Source organism: Peromyscus maniculatus, chromosome 14, assembly GCF_049852395.1.
Source record: "Peromyscus maniculatus bairdii isolate BWxNUB_F1_BW_parent chromosome 14, HU_Pman_BW_mat_3.1, whole genome shotgun sequence".
Classification (NCBI taxonomy): Eukaryota; Metazoa; Chordata; class Mammalia; order Rodentia; family Cricetidae; genus Peromyscus; species Peromyscus maniculatus.
This window is the reverse complement of record NC_134865.1, coordinates 74,139,455-74,151,286: the sequence shown is the minus strand read 5'-3', so window position 1 is coordinate 74,151,286 and position 11,832 is coordinate 74,139,455. Positions and strand designations below refer to the sequence as shown.

Here is an 11,832-nt window from a genome sequence, read left to right as displayed (position 1 = left end):
AGCAAGCCCTGAGGCTGGGTCTTAAAGGGCTTCCTGTGAGCCAGGGGACATCCAGGACCTTGCATACACTTGCCCTGAAGGCCAGGTCCCTGTTGGCATCTTCGGTCCTCCAGAAACTCCAGATGGGGCATTTTCTGCCCACTTCACAGATGAAAGCAACAGAGGAACATCATCTTGCTCACGTTAGGAGGCGATCACAGGGTCCAGTCCCTGGCGTCTTCCCCAATCCCCCTGGTTACTCTTCCCATCTCCAGGCTCATTGTGTTTTCCCTACTACGTCCATGGTTCTTGCCCTTTCACCCCCTGGACCATGGCACTCGCTGTGCTCTTTCTCTAGGAACCGGTCCCTAACCCCAAACTCCTCGTCATCTCTCAGTGTCACAGTCTGCAGTCACTCGGCAAAGCAGGACAGACTGCCCTGTCCCTCGCATCTCTCACATGGCCCTCATCACACGCTCCGGGAGTCAATGGCTTGTGTGCCTTACTCATCTCTGGACTCCAAGGCCAGCACTGCCCCGCCACACCCTGGATTCCCTGCTTCTGCTGAAGGAAGGAACTCCAGAAAGTACCCTGAACCACTCAGACTACATGCTCCTACGAAACTCAGCCTGCACCAGGGGGTGGGGATTTCTATCCTTGGTCCAGGATATTAAGTCTCTGCTCTCCAGGACCACCCTGCTTCTAACCCCCTCTCGTCCCTTTCTCCTATTAAAGAGAAATTAGACCCACTAGATTTTATTAAAAGAGGCAGTCAGGCTGCACAGCGGGGGGGGCACCTGAGCTCCACGCTGGCTACAAGGGAAGATGGTGCAGTCACAGCCAGGGAGGAGAGTGGGACATCTGTGGGTGGACAATGTCTGAGCAAAACCTTCAGGGCTCCCGGGATTCTGGCTCAATTACTTGATGGGATTACTATTAGTATTTACATTCAGTATTTGTATGTGTGCATGTGCCACAGCAGGACTGCAGGTCAGAGGAAAACACGGGAGTTGGTTCTTTCCTTCCACCCTGTGAGTCCTGAAGAATCGAACCCTGGTTGCCAGGTTTAGCCACAAGTGCCTTTACCAGCCCATCCATCATCTCCTCAGCCCCATTGACAGGATTCTTACTGCAGGCAGGCCATGGTGATCTGATACCAGGGATGGTGAACTTCTCTGACTCAGCAGGAATCTTGTTAAAACTGAACCCAGTGGGGCCAAGGATGCCGCCCAAGGTCAGGATCTACGCGCACGACTCAGTCCGACTCCAGTCCGGCCAAGGCCCATTTCTGCCCCTTTACTAACAACTTTCGATTCTTCCTCTTCAATCCAAGCATTTTCTCATCTCAGACCTTCAAAAACTGTCTTTATTTCCAAAGTCAGCTTAAATGTCCCCCCCCCCCACCCCGGGAACCCATTTTTCCTGCCTGTGTCTGGGAAGAGCCTCCAATTTCTCCTTCCTATGCCAGAAGCATTCTGATGGCTGGAATACTAAGTACTACCCCATGGGCCGGGGCAGGGCAGGTGACTCAGAGAATCCAGGCACTGAAGCAGTCGCCAACCTATGCCCCTTCGCCTGGCGAAGAAAAGGCTCTCCTGAAGATGCTCCGTGCACTCTTGCTGCTTCGAGTCACAGTCCCTTCTCTCCCTCGGTTATAGGGCACCCCAGAGTGCGAGCCTGAGTCAGCTGTGGAGATACTACGGGACAATTGCAACGAATTGCCTCCGGGGCAATCCCGTCGGGCTGCCAAGGAACAACGACGCCCAGTGGTTTGGCCAACCTCCAAGACACACACAAGGCGCCCACACCACGACTCCCTCACCCCGCACTCTGCACTGGCCACCATCCAGCACCCCGCCACTAGCGGCGGCGCCTTTAAGACTCAGCGGCTCCCCCTGGCGGCCGCTCGCGCTTCCTCCTTCGGGAGCTCTGCTCCGGGCCCCCGCGTGTGCGCGGCGTGTGCGCGGGCGCCGGGGCACGGAGGGCGCGGGGGGGGGGAACACGGAGGCGCGCGCCCCGCGGGGTCCACGCGCGCCCGGGAGGCACGCGCGGGGGAGCCGGCCCCACGGGAGGGCGTGCTCAAGTTCGGGCTCGAGGCACGGGTGCGGTCACGGGCGGCGGCCCGGGATCCCTAGAACCCTCGGGCAGGCGCGGGGTGCTGCGGGGCGCACGTCCCGGCGCGGGCGAGCCCCCCGGGGCGGAGGGGGCGGGGCGGCGGCGGTGCGCGCCCACCCGCGGGGCCCAGCCAGTGGCGCGGCGCGCTGAGCCTCCGCCCTCGGCCGCCGCCCCGCCCCGGTCCGCCCCGCCGCCGCCCCGCCCGGTAGGACCGCGCGCTGTAGCCCGCTCCGCGTCCCCGCCGCCGGAGGAGGTGCCCGCACGCTCGCGGCGCGCGCCGGCCCCACACGCTCGGCCTGTGGGCGATTTCCTCCGGACCCAGGCTCCCGGGCCGAGGAGGAAGAAGATGCAGACCTTCCTGAAAGGGAAGAGAGTTGGCTACTGGCTGAGCGAGAAGAAAGTCAAGAAGCTCAATTTCCAGGCCTTCGCAGAGCTGTGCAGGTGAGGAGGGACGCGGCTCGGGGACCCCCCGCTGCCGGAGCCCGGCTGCCCTCGGCGGGCGCGGGGCAGACGACGGTGACCCGGGAAGGAGCGGCGCGCGCGGAGGCTGGTTCAGAGCAGCCGGGTGGCCGCGGGGGGCCGCGGGCTGTGTCCGAGGGGAGCGTGGCCGCTATGGGCGATGGGCTCGGACGGCGGCTCTCAGGTGCACCGGGGTCGTGCCGGGAGATCCCCGATCGTCCAGGGCGGCGGGACCCGGGAAATCGGGAGTCCAAGCCGGCAGTCAGGGGCTTGAGGGTACTTTTTGAACCGGTGTGTTTTTCTTCCTCCCTTTCCTTCCCCTTAGCAGAGCAGGGTACCCGCGTTTGTGTGGAGCCTACTACGTGCTTCGCGTGTGCACAGCTCCTGAAGCTGTCATTGCATATCACCCGGTTTAAACCCAGTTGAAATGAGTAGCGATACTTGGCTTGTCTGTGTTGATTTGCTGTCTCATTAGAGCCTCGCAGCAGCCTTGCAAATTAGCCAGGGTGGTGATTCTGGGCCACGTGTCTGAGAAGAGGGACACCCCTCAACAGAGAGGTAGGGTACCTGCTTGTGGTCCCAGGGCTGAGGCGTGGCAGAGCATAGAAAGTGATGGGTGGACCCGTGTAGGGTCGAATTGTCTTCTTCCCTCCGGGCTGGCCACCTCGTTCTCACTGTGTTGGTGCTTCAGTGGCAGAGACCCGGGGCTGTGATAAATCTTGTTCTTAATACATTACAGAGGTGCCGAGTGCCTTGAGTCAGGTGTGACTTGCCTCTCTGCAAAGCCGTTGGTTGCAGCCTCTTAACGAAAGCCTGAGAGAATCCAGCCCCCAAAGCCTTTTGCAAACTCGGGGTGGAAACCTTTTGTTGAGTTGTGTTTCCACTTGGTAGATTTGACTTTTAAAAATGGACTTCAGTTGTATTTCCATCCCTGGTGGGCCCCCCGAATCTTGGAGAATGGAGCAGTTGGTTTTCCTTATCCCTTGGTGCACAGAGGTGAGTAGCAGTCTGGGCTGGCACACAGGCCTGGCAGCACTACCTTGTCCCTCATGGCTGTCCAAGAGCCTGCTGCTTCTCTGCCCCACAGCTGGATGGGATGGTGCCTGTTTATAAGGGGCCCTGGTTCTGCATCCCTCGGTCCCCTTGTGGGTTTGGCCGAGTCTCCCAGACAGGCCTCTTAGGAGAAAGTAGGCTTTTCATGGCCGACAGGGCATTCAGTGCAGCCCAGAATTCACAAGGAAATCAAGAGGAACTCAAAGCCAGAGCTTTGGAAAAGCCCAGGGCTTCTGGAACATTTTTTTAAAAGGACAGTTGGAGGTTTGTACCGCAAATAAACACACCGTGAAAAGGATGCCCTAGACAGCAGAGAATTTTGGAGAAGCCCCTCTGTCATGTTCTAGAAGTCCAGTTCTGACGTGAGGGGAGCACAGCTCCCCCTGCTGTCCTATAATTCTTGGGGAATCCGAGTTCATCCCTTGTACCTTGCTTATTGACAGCAGGATGGGTCACCCTTCATCTACACCTGAGGCTTGGCCTTGGCCTGGCATGTTTCATCCTGGAATTAGTAGGCTGTAGCAAAACAGTCCTAACCGAGACCGCAGGGTTGGGTGCTCACTGCCTGACCTGCAGCTTGGCTTGCTCTTCTCGTGGGGCCCTCCTGCCTTTAAAGAGGCTGGGGGTGGGAGGGGACCCAGGTCACCCCAGGGTGTCAGCCCCCGACTCGGAAATGTTCATTGAGCTTTCATTTTTCAGGAAGGGTTGTGAATTCAAGGTCCAGTTGCCTTCCCTTGCCCAAGTATTGGCTTCAGAGAGATGGCAGAAGGCCCCGGGGCCCTTCTGGCAGCCCAGGAATCCTAATGTGTGTTTTTATTAGTATAGCATTAGATGCTTTGTAGCTGAAGCTTAAGAACGAAAAGAAAACGCCAGAAAGAGTTTTTCTGTTGCTTCTTTACTTTCAGGGCAGTGCCCCCTGGTGGCCGCATTTTTAACTAAACAACTGTTGAGATAGTGACCCCCCCCCCCTTCCCCTTTACTGTGTTTTGTTTATTGTGAAGGCTGGAGTGGTCTGAGAAGCTCCAGAGACATTGAGTGGGCATCATCCTGTTCTTGACATTCAGAAGCTGGGGGTGCTGCGCTTCTACTGTTTTGATGGATGGTGAATTGTCTATGAATTTCCTGACGAAAAGGGCCAGGGCTGTTGGGAAATGACTTGAATTCTGTTTCAGATGTTTGGAACAGGGTCCGTGCTGGGAGGACTGACTGGTAGGCTGCACTGGAATGAGTGGTTCAGTTGACTGTCAGGCCCTGTAAAAATCCTGTCTCGGCCAGAAGAGATGGTCTCATCTAGACCTTGTTTTACAGATGGGGAAGCGGGTGCTGGGGGGGCGGGGGGAGACAGGGTCCATACTGCTTCTTTCCTTTAAGAGCTCACAGTCCACCCTGGAGACCTTGAGATTTGCTCAGGGAGCAGAGTCTCTCCTTTCAGGCACTCCTACCCTGGTTAATGTCCCAGGGTTCAGCTGCTGCCAATCGTCTCCGGGGACACTTTTCCTTTCCAGGCTGAGCTGTGTGCCCTCTACAATGTAACATGTTCTGTTTTCCCTGAAGCGGGTGAGCAGGGCCCTTCCATAGGTAGCTGGAGCCAAATCCTGGGAGGTGCCCCACCTATCATAGGCAGGTACAAAAGCCAGCCTTTGAAATATCTGTCTGATGGGATGGGGCCTCTGGCTGGCCAGCAGATGAGCTTTGGACCAACTTGTTTCCAACACTCTTGTCTATTCCTGTTGCTTTTCTGTGCCCTCTCCCAAGTACAGGAGCATGCTCTGGTTGCTCTGGTTACCCTTCCACCTGACTCTCTGTCTCTAACCTAGGAGTGCCTGGGATGCCCCCCTCATCCCTCTTCTCTATGGCTTTTCCAAGATATGCAGCGGAGGTTCCCGGGAAGTGGAGAAGAGGAGCTGGGTTGGGCCTTGGGGAGTGCTCAGCTGAGGATAGCTGCCCTGGATGTCCTTCTTTGGTGTGTAAACCTCTCCTTCATTCAGCTCCTCTCCTCCTCACTCCGTCTAGGAGACCTGTGTTTAGGTAGTGGTGAAGAGTCCTTCGGTGTAAGGTAGTGGTGAGCCTTGTCTGCCCTCACGGTCATTTTGTTAGTTTTGAGACAGTGTATCACTCCACCAGACCCTTCTGATCTCAAACTCATGACCACGACCTTCCTGCCTCAGCCTCCTGAGTGGTATAGGCTTAACAGTGCTAGCCACTGCGCCCAGCGTTCTGCTGTAGATTTTAAGGAGGTGCTTACAGGTGTCTTAGCTCATGCAAGCTTTCTAGTAGAAATGGGGAAACCGAGGCCTGAGAGCCGTGAGGGACACTGCCACCAGTTGGAGGCCTTCTGTGAGCCCAGCCTAAGTCTCTGTTGGAGAATGCAGCCTCCTTGTTTGCTCAGGGTCTCTTCCTTGTTAAACAGGGCCTTTTTGAAGGCTCTTGTCCTTGAGAGACCTGGAGGCCATCTGGGCTAGCTCGGCTTTTAAGAAATGTGCTTATCGGGACATCTCAGGCCAAGTTATCACTCTGTCCTAACCCACCAGGGCCCTGTTTACACAGGTTTCTGAAGGGACCCAGGGGTTTGTTTATGCTTGTGTGTACCAAGCTCTTTCTGGGGTCCAGCCTAGGTATTAGGCAGTGTGTTGGCGTACAGTGGTGTTCATGGGGCTTGGAATTTGGTATCACTCTAACCTAGTCCTGGAGAGTGCTTCAAGGCCTGTTCTTCCCCTTGGGCTTTACATTCCCACCCCACCCCACCCCCCCTGCTTAGTGACAAAGTCTCACTGTGTAGCCTAGGCTGGCCTTAAACTTGAGTTCCTTCGTCCTTGTCTTCCTCCTCAGTGCTGGCGTTATAGGCATTTCCAAGCATACCTGGCAGCCTTTTTGTGTTATGTGGAGAATAGAACCCATGCATAATAGGCAAGTACCGCTCAACTACACCCCCAACTCTATTTCATCCTTTAAAACAAGGCCATCTGGAGCTTGCTTTTTGCTGAAATAGCTTAGTATTCTGGGCTGGAATTCTAGGAGATTCTGCAGGAGAAAAGAGGACCATTACCGGGATTGAATGAGCTGGTCTGTGGCTCTGCTTTTTTTTTTTTTTTCCTGTATATTTCAGCGGCGGCTGGCTTGGCCGTGGTCTCAGAGCTGTGGAGGAGGGAAGCATCCTGAGTCAGGTTCACTTTACAGCAGCACATGAAAACTGTAACCCAGCCTTGCAAATAAACCCTTTCCTCCAGCTCTTAGGTGCTCACCTGCTGTGGGGGCAGACATCCCGTCTTTGATAAAACTGCCTAGGTTTCTAGGTCTGCCTTCACAGATGACCATCCATGTGATGTCCACTTGGTGATCCTGGATTTGGCAGTTTGCCGGTGGGGGTCTGTGGTACGTGCTCACAGACCATCGTGCTAGGGGACGGGGTTGGTGGAATTGAACCTTGGGTCTTTGGGTCAGGTCAGAGAGGGGACTCACCCTGCCTGATGGCTGTTCCTTACCACTTAGCTCTGGTTCTTCCAACCCTTGCCTTTGGCAGGCCGCTGCAGTCTCCTAGCTGGAGAATCTGAGAAAATTTATGAATGCAAAGGAGGTAGTCTCTCTCTCTCTCTTTTTTTTTTTTGGTTTGGTCATTCAGAAGAATGCATTCTATGCTTTGTGAAAATGTCATCTTCATTAATAATCCCATTGCTATTATTAGCTAACATTTCTGGTTTTCTCCCTTTTAATATTTAGGGCTTGAGATGTAGCCCAGTGGGTATGCCTACCTGGCATGCGTGAGCACCTGGGTTCGATCTCCAGCACCGCATAAAACGGGGTGTGGCACGGGCTCCTGTAATCACAGCCCTCCCAAGGTGGAGGCAGGGTGATCAGAAGTTCAAGGTTGTCTCCATAGAGTGTTCGAAACCAGCCTGGGCTATGTAGCCCTGGCTGACCTAGAATTTGATTTGCAGTTCAGGCTGACCTCAAACTTACAGAGATCTGCCTGCCCCTTCTTCCCAGTGCTGGGACTGAAGGTGTACCACCATGCCTCCCCTCCCCGCACCCCTTTTAAAATACAGGCACTGGCTGAAATTCAGAGGGCCCAAAGCACATAATGAAAAGCCAGCCAGCCTGTCCTTTCTTGGCCCTGAGTTCAGCTGCTCAGGGAACTCAGCAGGCTGTCTCCATGGGTGTTGATGTGACCAAAGGGGGAGCATGCAGCCAGCCGTTCTTACAGTGGTTACAGTTGCTTGGTGCATTGGGGCTGTGTGTCTTAGAGAAATTCCACGTTGCTGCTTCCTTTGGGCTTCTGTATTGGGGTGGGATGTGTGTGTGTGTGTGTGTGTGTGTGTGTGTGTGTGTGTGTGTGTATGGTTCAGCTCTTCAAAGGATGGAACCTTTTCTTCTGGGGTTGGCTTCTGCTGGCCTAGACAGTTTGACATGGGTGCCCCATCCCTTGTCTGGATGGGCGATGCTAGATGAGTGGTGTAGGGTCAGAGGTCACAGACATTCTACTTTTTCTTGCAGTTCTGAAACAGTTTTACTGTTTCAGTTCCAGTGGGTGACAGGGTGGGAGGGGACACAACCCACATGTTCACCGCACGCCTGGCCAGATGCAGGGGTGAGAAGTACTGCTCTGGGTTTGCATTTCTTTCAGCAGAGTGAGATTGAGGGGCTTAGCAGACACCAGACACAGCTGAGCTCCTGAACCCTGGGTGTCCTCTTCCTAATCATCAGGTCTCCCAGGCTCCACTGGTTTCTCTCACATGAATTAGCAGGTTTGGGACATTCTGAGGAAAGCTTTGTGGTGTGGTTCCTGACTGGATGTAAGGAGGGCTTTTGCTCTTGTTCAGCTCGGTAAACTGGCTTCTGAGACGGTGTGCAGCGCGTCCTTTTAAAAAGTGATATTCGGTTTAGAATGCAGATCCTCCACTGGAGGAGCTGTGTTTGGACGGCCGTCTCCCTTTTCTGCTTGAACTGGGTCTACCCCAGCCTTCCTTCTCCAGTGCTCCTGGAGAGCTGGCCTCAGGGAAGGTGGAGAGAGAAAGCAAGACCTGCTGGGTGAAGAGGCTGGTACGTGGTCACACAGTAGGCCCTGCTTTAAGGCCCATGCCCCTCCTATCAGCTGGAGCGAGTCTCCTAGCAAACAGGCCCTTCCTGGGAGCTGTGAGTGAGGGTGTAATTGTACTGGGGCAGGTCTGGCCATTCCCATTGGGCTGTTTGAATTTGTCTGGGGCTTTGTCTAGCCTGCTCTGAGCCTCCTCAGAAAGCAGCCTTTGTGGCCTGCGTCTCCCCAGCAGGGCCTCACAGGCTGGTGTCTGGGCCCCTTATGGTGCCAAGCTGCAGGCTGTGGTATCCCCCTCCCCCACCCCACCGTACCCTCCCACCACCTGCTTTTAAGGTTCAGTAGGGTGGATCTGTCTCCAGATCTGTGAAGATTTGAGAATCACTCCCAGGAGGGAACCCCCCACCCCCGACCCCCTACACCCCACCCCCACTCCAAATTCCTGCCTGAGTACCTCTGCTGCCTTCCTTAACCTCCCCGCCCCCCTCCAGGCCCATGCCTGCTGGGTACCCCACCCTTTAAACCTCTCCCAGTGTCCCAGGGCGCACCTAATGGACTCGGCTAAGCCACCAGTTGTCCCTGGAGGGCGAATCACAATCCACAAGCCAAAGGCCTTCCCCAAGAGCTTCTGGGAGATGCTGGTCCTCTTTCTCTCCATCTGCTCTTCAGTGATGCTCTGAGTCCCCCGCCCCCATGGCGAGGCTTTGCATCTTGTCTGTCTCTTAACAAAAAGGGAGAGTTTGGGGATGCCAGCGCTTTTAGGAGCCTCTGTTGATCTCTGTGGCTCAGCTAAAGCTCCTTGTGACCCTGAAGTGCTCCGGTCAGGAGGGAAGCACCCGAGGTGGGAACTGTGGCAGGAGGAAGGGCTAAGTCCTGGGTGAGCCTCATTCATTGGCTCAGCAGATCCCGAGCAAGCGTCTGCCCAGTGCTCCGGTGCTGGGTCCTGCTCTTTATCCGCCCGGTGCCTGTGGAGATGAAGGGGAGCCAGCACTTCGGGGTGTCACTCACTACAAGGTGCAGTGAGAGCCCGGATGTTTGCAAACTGGAAAGGGTTGTGCTGGGGTCACTGAGGCCACTTAGTGCTCTGGTCCGAGAAGGTCTCTGAGGAGGGTATTTAATGAAAGGGGCTGAGAGCTCCCTGGGAGCTGAAAGACTCCCAGAGTGGACAGAGTCCCCTGCCTAGGAGCTACACATCTGGCTGCCTCGGTCAGAGTGCTGAGTTCCACTTGACTGAAGGGAGCCATCTAGGAAAAGGCAGGCAGCAGCTTTGGGTATAATTGCTGACTGGCATCTGCATCCAGAGCCTGTTCCTTGAAAGTATGATGGAGGCCATGTGTTGTGGTCATGTGACCTTCCTACCATCGGAAGGAGCTGCCACCATGCTCTGGGGACCGAGGACAAGAGGGGGCACGCCCGCCTCTGGTCTGCTTCAGTTCAGCCCTTGTGTTCGGGGAAGTAGAAACTGTGGGTCCAGGGGTGGGACGCGGGTGGGCCTCAGGCCAGCTGGCCTTGCCCAGAGCCTGGGGCTGGTGGAAGACCCAAGTGATGCTTGTGCTTTGTGGTAGTCATTTATTTGCTGCTGACGAATGCTTGCCCAGCTTGCCTGACCAAAGGCGCCTGGGCTGTTGGCGCGGCACACATCTGTCTTCATCGTTGTCCAGCCGTCTCAGAAGCTGAAGCCTCTTCAGGAAAGCAGGCTGGGGGGGGTCTTATTGTGGAATGCCCTGGTGTCTTCTGGAACATGCAAACTGTCATCCTCTGTGTTACTGGGCGTCATAACAAAACTCTCACGTGTAGGCAGCACTGGGTTAAGTAGGCTAAACCAAGGCTGGGCAGGTCTCTACTTCTTGGGCAGGGTGTTTTCGGATGGGCACGTTGGAAGCAAAGATTGCCAGGCAGGTGGTCTGCGCATGTAGTGTTTGGCTGTGGGATCTTTGGCCTGGGTCTCTCCCTCCCTGGTGCTCACACTAGGTCTACCACCAACTAGAGGTCATCAGATGCCTTGCTGAAGCCCCTGCCCACGGGAGAGAGGCAAGGCAGGGTCACGAGGCAGGTGGCCACATTTTGGGAAATCCATTCTCCACACCTTTTAAGATTCCTTGCCTCTGGCTGCTGGTTTGCTTTGGAGTGCGCTGGTGGGTCTGCAAAGAGATGTTCCTGGGGCCTGGCCAGCCACAGGCAGTACCGGATATCCGAGGAGGGAAGTTCAGAGCTTGGGGGGAGGTGAGGACACAGTCCCAAGGTGTTTTCTTCTGTAGCTTCTGGACTCTTCATCAGCTGACAGTGTGGTGTGTGGCATTCATGTGCTCCTAGGCCCAAGCTGGGAAGCTGGGATGGCTGGCTTGTGCAGGTGGCCATCCAGCCTTCGAAGGGCTCTGTTTTTCCTCCTCTCTTCTCCCTTGTACGTTGAGTAGCTCACATTAGATCTCAGAGGCTGCTGGAAACCCACACAGACCTGGCATGATTGTAGATGGGAAGCCGACTCTCCCAGGTGGGTGGTGCGTCTACGTTTGCTAGATGAGAATTTAGATTCGGGGAGAGTCGGGATTCCCCCTTGGGGCTGGTTGACTCTTGAAACCACACTGCTTCCCCTCCGCCGCCGGGTCACCTTGTCTTAAACATAATATCCGTCCACCGTCCACTCCACTCGGTACCCAGTCTCCGAGGAAAGTCAGAGGGCAGTAAGCTGAGCATCCTCGGTGTGCATTGGCTGTCCCAGAGGGTGGTGGGCGGTGGAGATGGCACTGAGCTCCGAGCTCAGGACCTGGCCAGCTGGCTGTAGTGACTGCTGTTCCTTCTCCCTGCCTCTGCTCCTCTGGGGCTGGCAAGTGTGGCAGGTGCTTAGAGAAGGAAAGATAAAGAGAGTCCTCTCCTAGGCCAAGAGGCCGGCAGACAGGTAGCCCTCTCTCCTGAAGGCCTTTTCTGGGGGTGCTGTCCACTGTTTTCCAGGAGGGCCGAGGGTGGCAGGTGGGTACCGGGGTCAGAGAGGCCTCTTCTTTAGTTTCACTTTCATTTCTCTCTGAACAGTCTTGTTCCCACCCAGCAGCCAGGCCTGGGCTGCTGAATCGAGGGAACGTTGGGACGAATGTGACCTGGTGAGGCTCCCAGGCCACTCTTCGCTCTAGACTAGATCCGGGGATAGACCCGATGACTTCCTTTTAAAAACACCCCCATGTACTCCTTTATGTGCTCATGGG

General features: G+C 55.7%; 1 protein-coding gene across 4 annotated transcripts in view; it reads left to right on the top strand.

Annotated features, from left to right (window-relative positions):
• The first annotated feature begins 2,292 nt into the window (after positions 1-2,292).
• The window catches only part of Itpk1 (inositol-tetrakisphosphate 1-kinase), a 145,342-nt gene continuing 135,802 nt past the window's right edge, over positions 2,293-11,832 (top strand). The window contains exon 1 of one of the 4 annotated variants that reach the window (XM_006990894.4): positions 2,293-2,535. In XM_006990894.4, coding sequence (XP_006990956.1) covers positions 2,441-2,535 — 95 coding nt within the window. In that variant the 5' untranslated portion in view covers positions 2,293-2,440. The remainder of the gene's footprint in view (positions 2,536-11,832) is intronic. The other 3 variants (XM_076551286.1, XM_042261083.2, XM_016009168.3) reach the window with 3 other exon arrangements.